Source organism: Lepidochelys kempii, chromosome 11 (genome assembly GCF_965140265.1).
Source record: "Lepidochelys kempii isolate rLepKem1 chromosome 11, rLepKem1.hap2, whole genome shotgun sequence".
Lineage (NCBI taxonomy): Eukaryota > Metazoa > Chordata > Testudines > Cheloniidae > Lepidochelys > Lepidochelys kempii.
Window position 1 is genome coordinate 18503949 of NC_133266.1, and position 18529 is coordinate 18522477.

Below are 18529 nucleotides of genomic sequence, written 5' to 3' on the forward strand. Positions count from 1 at the left end.
GAAGTTTTTCCTAATGTCCAACCTAAACCATCCTTGCTGCAATTTAAGCCCATTGCTTCTTGTCCTAGCCTCAGAGATTAAGGAGAACAATTTTTCTCCCTCCCCCTTGTACCAGCCTTTTATGTACTTGAAAACTGCTATCTTGTCCCCTCTCAGTCTTCTCCTCTCCAGACTAAACCTAATTTTTTCAGTCTTCCCTCATGGGTCTTGTTTTCTAAACCTTTAATCATTTTTGTTGCTCTTCTCTGGACTTTCTCCAATTTGTCCACATTCTTCCTGAAATGTGGTGCCCAGAACTGGACATAATACTCCAGTTTAGGCCTAATCAGCATGAAGTAGAGCAGAAGAATTACTTCTCGTGTCTCGCTTACAACACTCCTGCCTAAACCTTCCAGAGGATGTTTTTCGCAATAGTGTTACACTGTTGACTCATATTTAATTTGTGATCCACTATGACTCCCTGATCCCTTTGTGCAGTATTCCTTTCTATGCAGTCACTTCCCATTTTGTACGTGTGCAACTGATTGTTCCTTCCTAAGTGGAGTGTTTTGCATTTGTCCTTATTGAATTTCATTCTATTTACTTCAGACCATTTCTCCAGTTTGTCCAGATCATTTTGAATTTTAATCCTATCCTCCAAAGCACTTGCAACCCCTCCCAGCTAGGTATCATCCATAAACTTTATAAGTGTACTCTCTATGCTATTATCTAAATCACTGATTAAGATATTGAACAGAACTGGACCCAGAACTGATCCCTGCAGGATCCCACTTGACTGTGAATCACTGATAACGACTCTCTGGGAATGGTTTTCCAATCAGTTGTGCACCCACCTCATTGTAGCTCCAGCTAGATTGTATTTTCCTAATTTGTTTATGAGAAGGTCATGTGAGACAGTATCAAAAGCCTTACTAAAATCAAAATACACCAAATCTACTGCTTCCCCACTATCCACAAGGCTTATTACTCTGTCAAAGCTATTAGGTTGATTTGACATAATTTGTTCTTGACAAATCCATGCTGACTGTTATCACATTATCTTTTAGGTGTTTGCAAATTGATTGCTTAATTATTTGCTCCATTATCTTTCTGGATACTGAAGTTAAGCTGACTGGTTTGTAATTCCCCAGGTTGTCATTTCCCTTTTTATAGATTGGCACTATATTTGCCCTTTTGCAGTGCTCTGGAATCTCTCCCATCTTCCATGACTTTTCAGAGATCATCGCTAATGGCTGAGATATCTCCTCAGTCAGCTCCTTGAGTATTTTAGGATGTATTTCATCAGGCCTGATGCAGCCAGAGCCCTGGGACCCTCCCACCCCACAGGTTTTTAGAACCTGAGCTCCAGCCCTACTCCAGAAGTCTACACAGCAGTGAAACAGCCCCACAGCTGGAACTCCGCAAGCCCAAGTCAGCTGGCGTGGGCCAGTCACGGGTTTTTCTTTGCTGTGTAGACATACCCTGTAAGGCCCTTTCCCTAATTTTGTCAGCTCTGTTAACTGTCAGTCAGTCTCCCAGAACCCATTACACTAGCTGTTCTATCCCAGTCTCTGCTGGTCCCACCCTAACCTTGCGTTATACACTCTCCACAAAGTTAAAAGAAAACCCAGTTGATGGATCATACTGAAAATCCTTTCAGGGGTTATACATTAAGGTTGGGGAAAGTTATTAGAAAGGACAGCAGAGATTATACCGACAGCCCTAATTGTATTTTTAAATCGCAATGTGTACTTAGATGCGCAGGTAGCAGCTACAAAGCCAAGAGCACTTTAGTTTATAAACAGCAAGAAGAGTCTTTTTCTTTTTGATGCACATTTTCCTATAGTTTACTCATGTATATGTCAACTCAAGATTACTTTACTACAACACACTGTACTGTTTGAGAGTACGCTGAAACTGAAATTGAATGTGACTGTCCACTTATTAAGTCGTGCACCCTCACGCAAAGAACACAGACACCAGAGCACTGGTTGTGCAAGAAGAGAGAGTGGGGAAAAGTGCTGGCCAGGCATTTTCTGTTGAAGAATTGTCAGGTTTGGAATGCTCTCACCTCTTGGTCTGCTAGAACCCAGATTTGTTAGCTTTCGGGGAACACCACAAAACTCGTATTTATTCTTGGGAATTAGAGGAAGAGACTGGTTGTTGGGATGCGTATACTTGGTCTTTGGATGGGCTGCTATTAAGGAAACATGCTTTTTTGTTATAATTATTGGTTGTCCCATAGATGTATTAAAGAACTTATTGGTTTAACTTTAATAAAGTTCCTGACAGATTAGAATGTACACTAAAAAGAGACAAAATACTAAACCCTGGGCAAGTTACTGAAGTTTATAATTTTAGATCAGAATATTTGATTATGTGTAAAATGCGAGATTTTGAAAAAGACTGCAACTCTTGCTGGTGAATACAAAAACACTAGTCATGAACTAATTGTGTATGAAATTTCTTTCAGTGAACTACCCAATAAACACTGCAATTAAATGTATTACTGTACTTTTAAGTGTTGTAGTCATTGCAAATGTGCAGATTAAATTTCTTGTACTGAGGGTTTGTTCAATTTTTGTAACATAACTTAATTTGGCAAAATATAGGCGAGACAGAGAATTAAAACAACCAATGTGTGCGAATAAGTGTAATTAGACGATTTTGTAAGGTAATCTATAAAGAGACATTTCAAATTAATACAAATGAACCCTTAACTGCAGTTACTTCAATATATTCTCCTATATATACTCCTCTTATAGTGAAGCTTAATTTTTTGTTTGTTTATTTTTATAATGAACATTTAGAGTTCAAGTATTCTTTTGGAATGCAGTACCTGTTACCTACTGGTACCAGATAGTGTTAATCCACTTAAAATGCAGCATTTGTCACCTCTCTCTTTGGGGAAAGTATGAGTAAAAATCCCTGGCTCAGGGTTTTGCTGCAAATATTCCCAATAGGGAGAGAAGATGCAGTCTTGTTCTCTGTTCTTCAGGGAGTGAAGATACAGCCTTGTAGTGTCCCCACCCTCCACACCAGACATTCTGAGGTTGAAGAGGATGGGATCTTTTCTGTACCTCTAATACTGGTAAAATTCTGCTTATAAAGTGAAGCGTTTCTGTGGAAGGGAAACCCTTCACTATGAGTTTTGGGTCCTGCACCATTTCAGGTGATGAAAACTTTGCTATTGACTTCAGTGGAGCTGGATCAGGTCCTGTAAGAGAGAGGCGAGTATGCACATGTATTTTATTATATGATACCAACAATTTATTTAAAATCCTAACACATTCTAATGTAGTTACTGTATGTGGTAGACTACATCATAGTGTATTATGTATGGCTCTTTTGGGGCAAGCTTCATAGATCGCTTGTGGATTCACCACCCATGGTAATGCAGTCACCTCATACCCATGGTGATAAAACCTATGCCCCATTATTTTATTTTTATGTGTATGTGTAACATAAACATACACTATATATAAATTCATGTTCCTTATATACAAAAATATATTCCAAATAATTCAGATAAAAAAGGATAGTGAACACAGTTAGATATTACTGCTAGCACCAAGTTTGTTAAATATTTAAAAATATTGAATGAGAGTCATTTCACCTTAGCCGCAGCTTTTGGGAGATCAAATGGAATGCGTTGTCTAATTTTGGGAGGCAACTGGGTTAGAACTTCATTCTTCAAGCGTCTGATCATTATGTTACTTAACAACTGATGTAATTCACCTAAGTTTGAAGCCCCTCTGCAGTCCCATAGAGTTCTTTTACCAAAAAACCTGAGAATGAGAAGGTGAGAGGGGTGATGAAACTTGTTCTGCTAACTTGAATCAACAATTTCTTTCATACACATTTGATTTATAACATGGGACAAGATACCCATGTGTGACAGAGCCGTACTCAGTGTACCTGGGTGTGAGGCACAGGTGGCTCTCCATTTCATTTCTGCCTCTCCACAATCCTAGAGGCTGGCAGGAACCAAAGTGGCAAAGAACAAGTTAGAGCAGTCTAGGGGCTGCTTTAATTTGCACCAGCAGATAAGGAGCCTCTCCACCAGCCAGGAGTATATTAACTCTGGCCCTGCCAAGGCTGGAGGTCCACACTGAGCAGCCACCGAGCAGCATGTCTAGACTAGAGCATCTCAGCTTTGTGCATTGCATCAGGTGGGGTAAAGGTTTCTGGCACCTCTGGAGGTGGGGGAAGGGATTGTTCTTTGTTTTGTTTCACTACTGCTGTTGAATTGCCTTATGCCCCCCACCCCCTTCAGCCCATTGGTTTGTACCCATTCCCTTACCTAATATTCTTTTGTATAAATGATCTCAGAACTCCTCTGTGTACAATTGGGTTTTTGTGTCAGGGGCTTCCGGATCTGCATAAGCAAAAGGGTAGGTGGAGGTGTCTAGGTCTGACGCAAAGAGAAACCGCTGCTACCAGCACATGTGCCAGTGCAGAGATGGGGAGGGGGTAGTTTGGTACAGTTCTTTCCTGATTGCCAGTGCAGCACAGCCAATACAGAGGATGATCACTGTTTTGGCTCTGTTGCTATAAATGTCCTAAGAAATGCTTAAGGCAGGCCAAAGATTGAGAAAGTCCTACTTTTGTTCCAAGAATTTTAACAACCCGCTTTCCTCCTTAAGAGTCTCTCTTCCCTGAGTGAATGATTAAGTGTCACCCCAACTGCCAGGTAACCTTTGAGCCCCCCACGTTTCATCTGAACACTCCCCTCTTTTGAACCCCTCTTAGTGCTATTTAACCAGCAGGGAAGATGGAAAGGGTCTTGCACACTGCCCCCCTTTCTGTTTTTAGCTTTTTTCTCACTCCTTTTCTATCATACTGGCCAGGAGATTAGCGGCACAAGTAGCATGACAAATTCCATCAAGATTTCATCAATTCTGAAGAGCTGCCCAACAAACACCTGCCCAGGATAGAAGTATATTGGAAACATCTGAAAGAATTTACAGTTCAGCAGCATTTTACTCTGCTGTCTAGAATCAACTTAGGAAGGGACACAGAGACTCATGTCTGAGCTGGTGAAGTATGATCATACTGTGAGGATGATGTATTCAGGAGGAAGATGCTGGCTACACCACTATTTAGAATCATAGAATATCAGGGTTGGAAGGGACCTCAGGAGGTCATCTAGTCCAACCCCCTGCTCAAAAGCAGGACCAATCCCCAATTAAATCATCCCAGCCAGGGCTTTGCACACTTCCTGTCCCGCTCCCCCATATTTACTGAGTACTATATATACAATCCCCAGAAGACACTTTTTCTGTCCTAATTAGAGTCAAGGTGCTACCATTTTATTCATGTAAGTGAGAGAGGGGCAAGTTAAGAAAAGGTAGGCAAAAAATTCAGACTCCCTCCAGACCTTTTACCTTCAGAAAGAGGTGACCTTGAATATCCAAGTCGAAAGATATGCTTGGAAAATACAGCATAAAAATGTTAAATCAAGCTTAAACATCATAGAACATTTTTATTTCAGCCCAATCATAAAGACAAAGTTATTTATTTTGAGCATGGCAGACCATCACTCAGTTTGATTTTTTGCACATTTATGGTATTCCAAAAATAAAATCATTATCCAGAATTGAATAGCTAACCACACTGTACATCCCACACACATTTGTGGTGTGAAAATTTCACATTCTCACAGTCAAAACACCTTAGAAAAAACAAAGTTACTCTGTCTGGATATCAGACAAAACTGTTTCATGGCATCTCAAATGCTAAAAAATTCATAAGCCAGGGGGTAAAACAAAAAATTGTTTGGGAAAATGGAACCTTAGAATATGAATTTTTATAAGAATACCATCCAAGTGAAAGTCAAGTTATCTGGCAAAATGAATTCCGTTAAGTAACAGAAATGTGTCTTCCCAAGTCTGAGGTTCCAGAAACGTACATAAAGTTGAGAGCTTACATAACCACACCAGTGATAAAGATAACCATTAAGAATGACACAAAATGAATTTGTGGCATAACAAGGTTTTATAGATTAAGTTCTGAAAAAAACAATTATTTAAACCACAGTTTCTTAGCAAATCTGTTTCTGAGCAACTCCTCTTTCTTTTCTACTTTTAGAATACATCTAGAGAAACTGATTCTTAAATGAGAGAGAGAAATGTCTAGGGCACTGGACTGGAACTCAGGATACCTAGGTTCAATTCTCAGCTCAGCTACAGATACCCCAAGTGAGCCTGGGCAAGACACTGTGTCTCAGTTCCTCATCTGTAAATTAGGGCAATGCTTCCTTATCTCACACGGGTATTGTGAGAATACAATACATTAGTGGTTATGAGATGATCAGTGATGAGGGAAATAAATAGCTGGACAGGTAGTCTAGCACAGGACTGGGGTGCCTGGACCGCCCAAGTTTTAAAGCTAGCTTTAAAACTAACTCAAAATATTTACTTTCTTCACTCCCCTGAATGGATAATTTACTTCTGGGGGAATTCTGTGCCACTGCACATGCACAGAATTTATGTCCCCGCAGATTTCTTTGCTTCCCCGCAGAAAAATGACTTTCTGATGGGCAAGCAAATGAAAGCCAGCAGTATTTTTCGGGTGCCCAGGGCAGCCAGCAGAGAGGTAAATTACTGTGGGGCAGGGTGCAGGACTAGGGAAAATCCATCTGGTGGCTCCTAACCAGCTGTTAGCCCCGGCTGGGCTGGGGAGGACGGGACTTCCTCTTCCCCTGCATGGCATCTGGGGCTGCGTCAGACCCACCCTCTGATTTCTCCCCCAGCTGTAGGAAGCTCTGCAAACTCCCTCTGACCCCATGCTTCCTGTACCCATTGCTCCTCAGCTGCAGGGGGAGAGATCCGCCATCTGCCCAACCCCCGTGCATCCAGACTCATCATACCTAGACTCTCCCACCGAGCCTCATCCCCTCTCCATCCCGCACCCAGAACCCCCCTGCCCCCCGATGAGCCTCACTCCCCGTGCACCTGGACCACCCCGATGAGCCACCCGGCATCTGGATCCCCACTGTACCAAGCCCCAATCAACTGCACCTGGATCCCCACCCTACTGAGTCCCACTCCCCCAGCATCTGGACCCCACCACTGAACCCCCCACACTCAGACCCCCCTGCTGAGCTCTATCCCCCTCCACCCCAACACCCCTACTGCTGAGCCCCAACTACCTTCACCTGGACCCCCCCTATGGAGTCCCATTATGGTTGCACCCAGAACCCCCCAACAAGCCCCTGTACATCTAGATCTCCCCCCACACCCGGATCCCCCACTCAGCTGCCCATACCCAGATTGCCCCACACCTCTCAACCCACACCTGGATTTCCCCACACTAAGTCCCCTCCACAGTTCAATCCTGTCTTGCTGAACCTGTCTGCCCACACCTGGTGCACCTTGCACGGAGGAGCATGCCCTGGGGTGTTTCTGGGGCAGGCCCAGTCCTTGCGCTGTGTCAGGGTTGGGTGCAGCCTCACTGCTGAGTGAGTGTCCCGGGGGGAGGCTGCACAGTTATCTCCCACCGCTGTGCAGCCAGTGGTCTGTGCACTCCAATGCCATGCTAGAGCCTCCACATGTATTTGACAAATAAAATTTGCAGAATTTTAAAATATTGTGTGCAGAATTTTTATTTTTTTGGTGCAGAATTTTTAATTTTTTGGCACAGAATGCCCTCAGGAGTAATAATTTGTTTATAAAGCACTTTGAAGTAGTATTATTACTATTAGAGCTGTCCAAGGCTCAGGAATTACAGGTGAAAAAAGGTTCTGTTCTGTAACTGTTGTTCTTCAAGAAGTGGATGCAGATTTGTATTTTACTCAAATGTGTTCACACCTAACACATAGGAGCAAGAGACTTTCCTGCAGCAGTGCCTGTCGGGGCAGTGAGAATCCCCTACGCCTCCTTGTGACCCCTCCTGAAGCTATAGAAGGGCAACGCTGCCCCAAATCCCCTCAATTTCTTTGCACTGGAGAAAAAGCTAAGGGTATATCTACACTGCAATAAAAGACCTGTGGCACTGAGTCTCAGAGCCCGGGTCAAATTAACTGGGATCTTGTGCTGCAGAGCTAAAACTAGCAGTATAGGCATTCAGGCTCAGGATGGTCCTGAGGCTCTGAAACCCTCTGTGACATTGAGCCAGAAACGATAAAGCAATTCGTAAGCTAAATGACCCACATTCAACCTTTAGAGACGTGAGAAAAGCATGTCACTGGTAATTAGGGACATTTCATAATGTTAGATAGACTAGAGTTTTGAAATGCAAATCTGTATCGTAAGAGAATTAGAGGTAATACTAATTGTACGTGTTTACTAACAACTTGTTAGATGTTAACCATGTAAACAGACAGTTCCTGTCTGTTACTACTATTGATTCAAGGATCAAAAAGGGAATATTAATATCTAGATGAAACCTGAATGTAATAATATCATTATTTATATTTTTCTTTTAAGTTTGTAGTAAACTGTCTTTGAACTACTCAATGGATAATTACCTTATGTTGATGAATGCAACTAGTTACCACATAGGAAATAGGAGGTTCTACTTCAAAGCCACAATGCTGCACCCAAGTAAAGCTATAAAAAGGACTCTGGTGCCCTGATCCTGTATCTCAAATCTGCTTAAGATTCATCAGGGGAAGTCTGAGACATAAGAACATAGGAATGGCCATACTGGGTCAGACCAAAGGTCCATCAAGCCCAGTATCCTGTTCTCTGACAGTGGCCAATGGCAGGTGCCCCAAAGGGAATGAACAGACAGGTTATCATCAAGTGATCCATGCCCTGCCATCCAATCCCAGCTTTGAGCAAACAAGAGACACAAGACTGAGGTCCCCAGCTCCAGTCTGGGTAACCCTGATATTCGACATTGGACTATAACCTATGGAACTAATTCCGAAAGAACTTTTGCAACTTTGAAGCTCACCATCTCTACTACGAAACTGACTTAAGAACTTTATTTATATCTGTATGTATCGGGGTGGGCAAACTTTTTGGCCCGAGGGCCACATCTGGGTATGGAAATTGTATGGCAGGTCCTGAATGCTTACAAAATTGGGTTTGGGGTGCAGGAGAGGGGGAGGACTCTGGCTGGGGGTGCGGGCTCTGGGGTAGGGCCAGAAATGAGGAGTTCAGGGTGCGAAAGGGGGCTCCGGGCTGGGGCTGGGGCAGGGGGTTGAGGTGTGTGTGTGGAGGGGGGGAGGTGCTTACCTCAAGCAGCTCCCGGAAGCAGTGGCACGTCCCCTCTCTGGCTCCTATGCAGAGGCGCGGCCAGGAGGCTCTGTGCACTGCCTTGTCCACAGGCACCACCCCCACAGGCCACAGTTCCCGGCCAAAAGGAGCTGCGGAGGCAGCGGTTGGGGCGGAGGCAGCATGTGGAATCCCCTGGCTGCCCCTAAACATAGGAGCCGGAAGGGGGACATGCCGCTGCTTCCGGGAGCCGTGGCCACTCCCTAGCAGGAGCTCGAGGGCTGGATTAAATTGGCTGGTGGGCCAGATGTGGCCCACGGGCCGTAGTTTGACCACCCCTGGTATGTATAATGATCTTTTAACGTATACTCACCCTCTTTTCTTTTTTAATAAATCTTAGTTTAGTTAATAAGAATTGGCTGTACACGTGTATTTGGGTAAGATCTGAAATATTCATTGACCTGGTGGGTAATGTGTCCGATCCTTTGGGATTGGTAGAACTTTTTACATGATGAACAAGATTTTCAGTTATCCTCATCATATTTGATTTGGCTGTCTGGGTGGAAGCCCAAGGATGGATTGTTTTAAGAGAACTGTATTTTTGTCTTCTGGGTAACCAATAAGGTATTAGGGAAGCTGTTTTATTGCTGGCTTGGTGAATCTAATTATTAGAATAACCACCAGTTTTGGGGACTGTCTGCCCCATTCTTTTCAGTTTGCCCTGACTGAACAGTCTCAGCGTGGCCCCCTGGAACCTTAGTCACACCCTCTCCCCACACTGGGTTTCAGAGCACTGGGCTCCTGAGCCTATACATCTACACTGCTATGTTTAGCTCCAGAGCCCAAGGCTGAGCCAGCAGACCTGCGCTCTGAGATTTGGCGCTGAGGATTTTTCTTTGGAGTATAGACATACCCTAAGATTCTGATGGAGAAGGGATAGAGGGCGGGTTATGGAATACATCTTGAAGAACGTAATTGTTTTTTCTTCTTCACATGGCTGTAGACATGTATTCCACTCAGGTGACTCACAAGTAGTACAGTATGGTGGGAGATAATGAGTCCATTTAAATAGTGATTGCAACAACACTTTCCAAAATTTGCATCAAATCTCAAAGTGGTGATTGCATAATGATGAGCAAAAGTATGAAAATAAGGTGTGAATTTTTGACAGTGAGGGTAATTAATTACAGGAATAATTTACTAAGGATTGTGTTTGATTCTCCACCACAGACAATTTTAAAATCAAGATTGAATGCTTTTCTAAAAGATATGTGCTAGGAACTATTTTGGGGAAGTTCTATGGCCTGTGACATACATGAGGTTAGACTAGATGATCAGAATGGTCCCTTCTGGCCTTATAATCTACAAATTTATGCATTAATAGATAAACTGCCGGATGACACAAAAAAAAAGAGTTAAGGGCTTTCTTAACAGATCGTCAGATGGCTGCAGCTCACTCTAATCTGCCCTCGATGTCGCAGCTGTTTCCTCCATTGCAATGGCCTCTGCAATATAGTGCCAGATATTCAACAGTTTATGGAAGGCTTACCCTTTAATGGACAATCTTTGTTTCAAATAAGACATACAAGGTGTTGTACCCTTTTAAAATTTCACACACTACTCTCTGCTCCCTGGGAGCATGCACTCCAGCAGCTCGGAAGCACCAATGTAATCTTCCACAGCAAATATTCTCAGCATGTCAGAGACAGCTCTTCTATCCGCTGAGGCAACTTAACACCTTCAGGAAGAGACAGAAACCTGTCAGAAGAGGAGGTCATCTAACTCCCGCTCTAACCACTTGTTTTGCCCTCAACCTCCTGTAGGGAAACAAGCCTTTTGATTTCTTCTTCAAGGACAGCAATGCAACTAGCAGCAATCTTCTCGTTCCTTCCTTTTCAGGAATAGACCATCTTACTTCCTCAGCATCTGGGAGATATAACCTTGGACAGAATCCACCACAACCCTTGGTACATTGCTCCAATAGCTAATTAGCCAGTTAAAAAAGAATGCCTTATATCCAATCTGAATTTGTTATACCTTTCTCTGCTATACTGAAGAACCCATTATTACATTTTTCCTCATGTAGTTATTTATAGACTAATCAAGTCACCCCTTAACCTTCTCTTTGTTAAGATAGATGGAAGGAGCTCTATTGGTTTATCATTGTAAGGCATATTTTCTATCCTTTAATCATTCTTCTCTGAATCCTCTCCAATTTATAAATATCATTCTTGAATTGTGAGCACCAGAACTAGACACAGTATTCCAGCAACAGTTGCACCAGTGCCAAATACAGAAGTAAAATCTCTCTATTCCTACTCAAGATTCTGGTTTATACATCCCAGGATCTCATTAGCTCTTTTGGCCACAGTGTCACACTGGGAGTTCATGTTCAGCTAAAGATTCAAACTTCCCACCCCCCAAATCTTTTTCAGAGTCACTGCTTCCCAGGATAGATTCCCTAATCCTTTAAGTATTGGCCTCTATTCTTTGTTCTCAGATGTATACATTTACATTAGCCATATTAAAACATATATTGTATTCATGCGCCCAGTTTACCAAGTGATTTAGATCACTCTGAATCAGTGACCCATCCTCTTCATTATTTACCACTCTCCCAATTTCTGGGTCATCTGCAAACTTTAACATTGATGATTTCATGTTTTCTTCAGGTCATTAATAAAAAATTTGAATATCATAGGGCCAAGAACTGATCCCTGCGGGACCTCACTGGAAACAGACCCACTCGATGACGATTTCCTGTTTACAGTTACATTTTGAGACCTATCAGTTAGCCAATTTTTAACCCATTGAATGTGTACCATGTAATTTTATATTATTCTAGTTTTTTAATCAAAATGTCATGCAGTACCAAGTCAAATGCCTTACAGAAGTCTAAATATATTATGACAGGTTTCAGAGTAACAGCCTTGTTAGTCTGTATTCGCAAAAAGAAAAGGAGTACTTGTGGCACCTTAGAGACTAACCAATTTATTTGAGCATAAGCTTTCGTGAGCTACAGCTCACTTCATCGGATGCATACTATGTATGCATCCGATGAAGTGAGCTGTAGCTCCCGATGAAGTGAGCTGTAGCTCACGAAAGCTTATGCTCAAATAAATTGGTTAGTCTCTAAGGTGCCACAAGTACTCCTTTTCTTTTTTTGTAAATATATTATGTCATAGAATATCAGGGTTGGAAGGGACCACAGGAGGTCATCTAGTTCAACCCCCTGCTCAAAGTAGGACCAATCCCCAATTTTTGCCCCAGATCCCTAAATGGCTTCCTCAAAGATTGAACTCACAACCTTGGGTTTAGCAGGCCAGTGCTCAAACCCCTGAGCTATCCCTCTCCGCCCCCACCATGTAATGTCAATACTATTACCTTTACCAATCAAACTTGTCATCTCTTCAAAAAAGATAGCAAGTTAGTTTGATAGGATCGATTTTCCATAAATCCATGTTGATTTGCACTAATTACATTACCCCTCTTTAGCTCTTTATTGAGTTCTGTGTCTGCAGCTCCATTATCTTGCCCAGGATTGATGTCAGGCTGACAGGCCTATAATTACCCATGTCAACCCGTTTACCCTTTTAAAAAATTGGCACACCATTAGCTTTCTTCCAGGCTTCTGGAAGTTTCCCAGTGCTTCAAGACTAATTGAAAATCAACATTAATGGTCCAGTCACCTCTTTTAAAACTCCTGAATGCAAGTTATCTGAACATGCTGATTTAAAAATGTCTGACTTTAGTAGCTTCTGTTTAACATCCTCCAGAGACACCAGTGGAATGGAAAGAGTGTTATTACCATATGTTGAGACTGTACCATCTGTTTTTTCACCAAATACAGAACAGAAATACTTGTTGAACACTTCTCCCTATTCTGCATTATTATTGATAATTCTCCCATTTCCATCTAGTAATTTAGACATTGCTTCCCAGATGAGGATATCATACTTCACTAGGAGAGCTTGTTGGTTTGCTGTTCTCATCTGGAGGAAAGTAGTAGAATAAATCTTTCTTGCTAAGCAGTCCAGTCTTTCTTTGGGGTCGACTTAATTCTCCCCTGCTGTAATCTCTTTTAATGGCTATGATGATGAGGGAGGTGGGTTGGAGCAAAACATTCAAAGCCTTGCAATGGTACATGGTATCGTTTGTCTATATGTTTGACTGTCGGGGCTAGCAACACTGGTGTAAGACAAAAGGCTTTCACTGGCTGTCAGAGAGTGTTATTAATCAGCAGGGCTACTCTTCCTGGAGCTGTTGCCTGAAAGATGTCTAATAACTTGTGTGTATTTTCCTTTACCAGTTCAGCTTGTGTACCTAGACAAGCAGCCATTCTCCTAAGTAAGTCCTGATAGAATTTTAAATCTTCTGGCGGGTGGAGAAGATGAACTTCAGACCACTGGGTCATCTAGGGAAGATGAGCACAGAATTGCTGGAGGTGATGTTAATTTCTTGAGGCTAAGGTTGATTCTCTGGCAAAGACTCCTCCAACAGCGGTGGTTCGAGAGGACAGGCATTGTCCAGTACCTGTATCACAGGCCATTCTGGGAGCTGGTCCACTCAATAAGGGGTTCTCCCTTCCACTGTGTAGTGATTTAGATCTATGTGAACAAGGGGCACCCCACAGGGCCCAGGGAAGCCACTGCAAGATGGCATAAGGCACAGGAGGCCAATACATACATTTCCAAGAAGGTGTGTCCTTGTTATAAGAGCAACTGTGCTCTTGGTGCTGATCTTTTCCCTCAGTTGGGTGTGTGGAGGATATAAAGGGCTGCTTTCACCAAGGTGATAATGGAAATGAACTGAAGAACTCTGAATCAGAGTGGGTGGAACCCTCTGAATAGTCAGTGAGCATCAGTAGTGCCTGACCTGGTTTGTCCATAGTCTAACAGGGGAGGGGGAAATGTCAGTACTGGAGGAGGAACTGTGGTTGGTATAGCAAAGGCATCCCAAGAAGCAGAAGACCTTAAAGAGGGATCCAGTATTGAGAAGGTGTCCACTATTGGGGCCAAATAACAAGATGGAATTGGTCCCAATTCTGAGGGATACTTTAGTACTGAGTTTGCTAACACTGAGGTTGAGGATTTCGATGGTACTAAGAACAATACTGGCCCAGTAGCCATCTTTGTCAATCCCAAAGTTGTCAGTGATATTAGTCTCTGTCCTGGAGTTAGAAATGCACCGATGTCCTGTAATAATAGAGAGGAGCGTACTGACAAACAGAGCAAATCTGTTGCTGCCACACAGGCATAAGAGACTGTCAGTACAGAAAGCAGCAGAGCCACTGTGATATCCATAAGTATCAAAGTCAACAGCTGTACCACTGACGGTTCTGGAGTCAATGGTATGGTACTGGGATCCTCTCACCTCAGTACCAGGGAGACACAAGTTGACGGTCCAGCTCTACCCCAGGTATCTGAGTCTTGTGGACACTGTGAGACTGTTTTTGCCACAAATGGGGAATGAACATCTTCGATTTTGGATGGCTCTGATCCATTTTATGGATCCTTTCATGAGGGACCTTGGGAGATGATGGATTGACTCTTCCCTTTCTCAGGGAAGAATCAGAGTTCAGAGACTATCGGCAACTACCACAGAGGTAGAGAATGCCTGAGGAAGGCTGGCCAATGATCCAAAGAGGGTCCTGGTGCCAAGACACCTCATAGCCTGTTCTATCACATGCTGTTTCAGGTAAAGATCTCTAGATACCCGTGTTCTCTTTTTAAAAGAATGACAGATATTACAGAAAAGTGTAATATATTGCTTACTGTGCTTAACTAAAGGAAATGTGTGGGGGACAGTGCTGGGGACCCCACAAAACAGGCAGTGCTTGAAACCCAGGGAATGCTGCATAACCTACGGTGCTGAGAATCACAACATTATAAAACTAACTAAACTAACAACTACACTAAACTACAGACACTAATTGCTACTATTTACAGTAGTGAAATCTCAGCAACAAATTGTGATACAAAGAGAAAACCGTGAGGAGAAAACCCCTCAAAGGGAGGACTAAGGTAACTGACCATAAGAAAAAAATGAGGGAGGACTGGGGTGGACTCGCCCTTATATAGCCTTGGGGGGCCATGAGGAGGCACAGGACACATGTGCCACCCCGAGTACTGCTGTGAGAAAATAATCTCCATCTCCAGTACAGTAGGCACGAACATGCCAAGTAGAATACATGTCTACAACCACTCAAAGAAGAATATTGTTGACTTTTTTCCTGCCTATTTGCATTTTTAATTCTTCTAACACACTGGCTAACAGTTTGACCAAATTGGCATCATCAGGACTTACATTATATATATAAAAAATCCAATAATGAGAAAACAGTCTAGGTCTGTCCAAAGCAATAATTTACAAATAGCAGCAGCAGCTTGCTGGTCCCTATGACTTTCACAGAACACAAGAAAGAACAGTGCAATCCTCCTTCTGCCTTTCACGGCATCTCACATCTCCAGTGCTCCTTAGCAGTGCTTAATTTGTAATGAAAGAGATGCCAGGGCTCAAGCAATTTTTTTATATTCATAACTCATGCAGCAAGCCCGGAGATGCAGGGGTTATGAATTGCCAAGTCTAGAAGTGCCGGGCTCAGCCCTGACACAAATTAAGCACTGCCCATTAGCCTCCCTTGTCTATAGGCTCTAGGCTGTTTCTGAACGTATAGCTGCAGCATGGCAACCAACCTATTACAGTATGTTTTACTTTTAATTATTTTCTTATTAGGATTTCTCATTTATCACAACATAAAAAACAAGATGTTAACAGAGAAATAAAAAGGCAAGTACCTGACACGAGCATTGCAGTATTTTTTTGCATATTCATTCCAGGTTCCAAATCTTCTTGGAAAAAGTGCCTCAATCTGCATGAAAAGCTGTAAACAAAGACACCAATATAAATAATAAAATGTGAGGGGTCCATACCATACAAATGATCTTTAAATACATTTTTCTCCATACCCTTAGCTCCACCAAAACTATTTAAAAATAATCTTCATTTAATAAATCATTCATCTGTCTCTATTTTCTACAGGCTACATTACATAAATACAAAACTTGAAACAAATAAATAACATTACATAGGAATTTTATGTCCCCCTAGGAGAGAACATCTGTGGAAAGACCTTGAAGGGGAGTTTATGGGTGGTATATCAGTAACCTGAAAAAATGTAACTGATGGCCTCACACAGACAAGGGCGGGGGAGGGGAGAGAAATAATCCAAGATATTCAGTATCAGAAGCTGGGCCCACTCTTCCTAACCCTTTGCCAGGGAAATAAGGATGAAGCTAGAAAAGATGTGCTTTCAGTGCTTGGAACATTATTTATTAAAATGTAATTAACCTATTAGCCAGATTAGTTTTTGCTGCATTTCAGATTAGATATGTTATGCATACTGTTTGGTATTTTTGCCTGAGCAGGAATTTCTTTATTTAGACTGGGAATTTCATGCACATCATAACCCAGAAAAGTGGAACAATGGAACAACTTTCAATCTCTAAAAGGAGGTAATGAAGAAAGGGGGTGTGGAGACCATCCAGGATTCTCTGTCAGAAGTATCCACTCATAAACTGTGTTACTTTCGAGGCCCTCCACGTACACAGGAAGTACCCTCTGAGACACTGTAGGTATGACTACACTTCCAGCTGAGTGTACAATTCCCAGCTCAAGGAAACATACTCAAATGGCTCTGAATGAGCTAGCTGTCTAAAAATAGAGTGTAGCTGTGGCAGCATGAGTGGCAGGCGAGGCTAGCCAACTGAAACAATAGGTATGTACTCAGGTCAGCTAGCACCTAATCGAGGCTGCCAAGGCTACACTCTATTTTTAGCACATTAGCATGATCAGAGCTAGCATGAGTATGTTTCCTTGAGCTGGGAATCAGCTGCAGCTCGAAGTATAGGCATTCCCTCAGTTTAAGGGGCATAAGACAAAATTTACGCACAGCCCTCCAGCAATCCCATTTACTCTGCTGCCCCCTCAAATCCTCCCAGATCCCCTGTATTATTTCAGTGTTTCCAAGCCCACACATGATTTGTCCTGATCCCACACCAGGAATTAGACACCTCTCAGTGTCTTTTCCCTTCCCCAAAGGCTTATTTCAAGACAGCAGGTGGAAGAGATGCTACTATTTTGGGCCAGATTTTACAGTTTCTAGGCCAGGAGCATTTTACCCTTATTTACCTGCTACACATCAACAATGCAATGCATTTCTGCCACACCTTCAGAGGATTTCACAGCAAAATATTTTACTCCTCGGGGAATTATGTGCCACTGCGGTTCAGCAGAAAAATGCCCCCGCGGAGACTCTCTTTGCTTCCTTGCAGAAAATAGTTTATGTGGGGAAGCAAAGAAGCTGCACCAGTGCGCACTCACCCCACCCCAGCAGCTCAGATGCATCTGTTCAGACAGCTACGAGAGAGGTAAATCATTGGGGGCAGGGAGGTCTGGGGATGTCCCAGCTGCCCAGGGATGTTAGTCCCAGCTGGGCCGGGTGTGGGGAAGGAGGAGAATGGAGACAGAGTTTACCCTTCCCTGCACAGAGCAGCCAGGGCTGGGTCAGATCAAACCCCAGAAACTTCTCCTGGCTGCAGGGGAAAGGGGGGTGGGGGGGGTGGGGGCAGGTGTGATGAAGCTCAGTGGGGGAGTTTGGGTGTACGGGGGTCCGGATGCACAGGGGTTGGACGGACAGGGGGAGCAGCTCCCTGTATAGTTCCCCATCTCCACACCCGGAACCTCCCCCAAGAGAGCCCCTCCCCCCCCATCAGGAGTTCCCACACCCAGAACCTCCTCACTGAGCCCCCAAACCCCTATCCCACTAAGATTCACCCCTGCATCAGGAGCCTCCCACACCCAGACTCCCACCTCACCAAGCCCCACTCCCCCAGCCCCCTCCCACTGAGCCCTAACAATCTTCACCTGGACACCCCTGCAGAGTCCCATTCCCCCTGCACCCAAACCCCACATCTAGCCCCTGTGGATCTAGATTCCCCCCGCACTCAGACCCCCGCACGAAACTGCCTGCACCCCGATTGCGCCACACAGAACCTTGGTACTCTTGGGGGAATTCTGCACCAAAACATTAAAAATTTTATAATTATGCACATTTCTGCATATTTTATTTGTCAAAATAACAGAAACACAACAATATAACCACACCATTTTAAATTATTTTGGTAATTCATTTCAAAATATTTGTTAGTAAATAACTGAAAATGGTGTGATTATATAGTGTTATTTTGACAAATAAAATATGCAGAATTCTGCAGAATTTTTAAATACTGTGCACAGAATTCATTTTTTGATGCAGAATTTTTCATTTTTTTTGCACTGAATTCCCTCAGGAATATTATATAATGTAGTTTTTACAACAGGGATAA

General features: G+C 43.1%; 1 protein-coding gene across 3 annotated transcripts in view; it reads right to left on the reverse strand.

Annotated features, from left to right (window-relative positions):
* ZRANB3 (zinc finger RANBP2-type containing 3) overlaps nt 1-18529 on the reverse strand; it is a 128456-nt gene that overhangs the window by 59073 nt on the left and 50854 nt on the right. For all 3 annotated transcript variants that reach the window (XM_073305335.1, XM_073305334.1, XM_073305336.1), the window contains 2 exons: nt 15941-16026; nt 3596-3767 (listed from right to left, as the gene is read on the reverse strand). In XM_073305335.1, coding sequence (XP_073161436.1) covers nt 3596-3767; nt 15941-16026 — 258 coding nt within the window. The remainder of the gene's footprint in view (nt 1-3595; nt 3768-15940; nt 16027-18529) is intronic.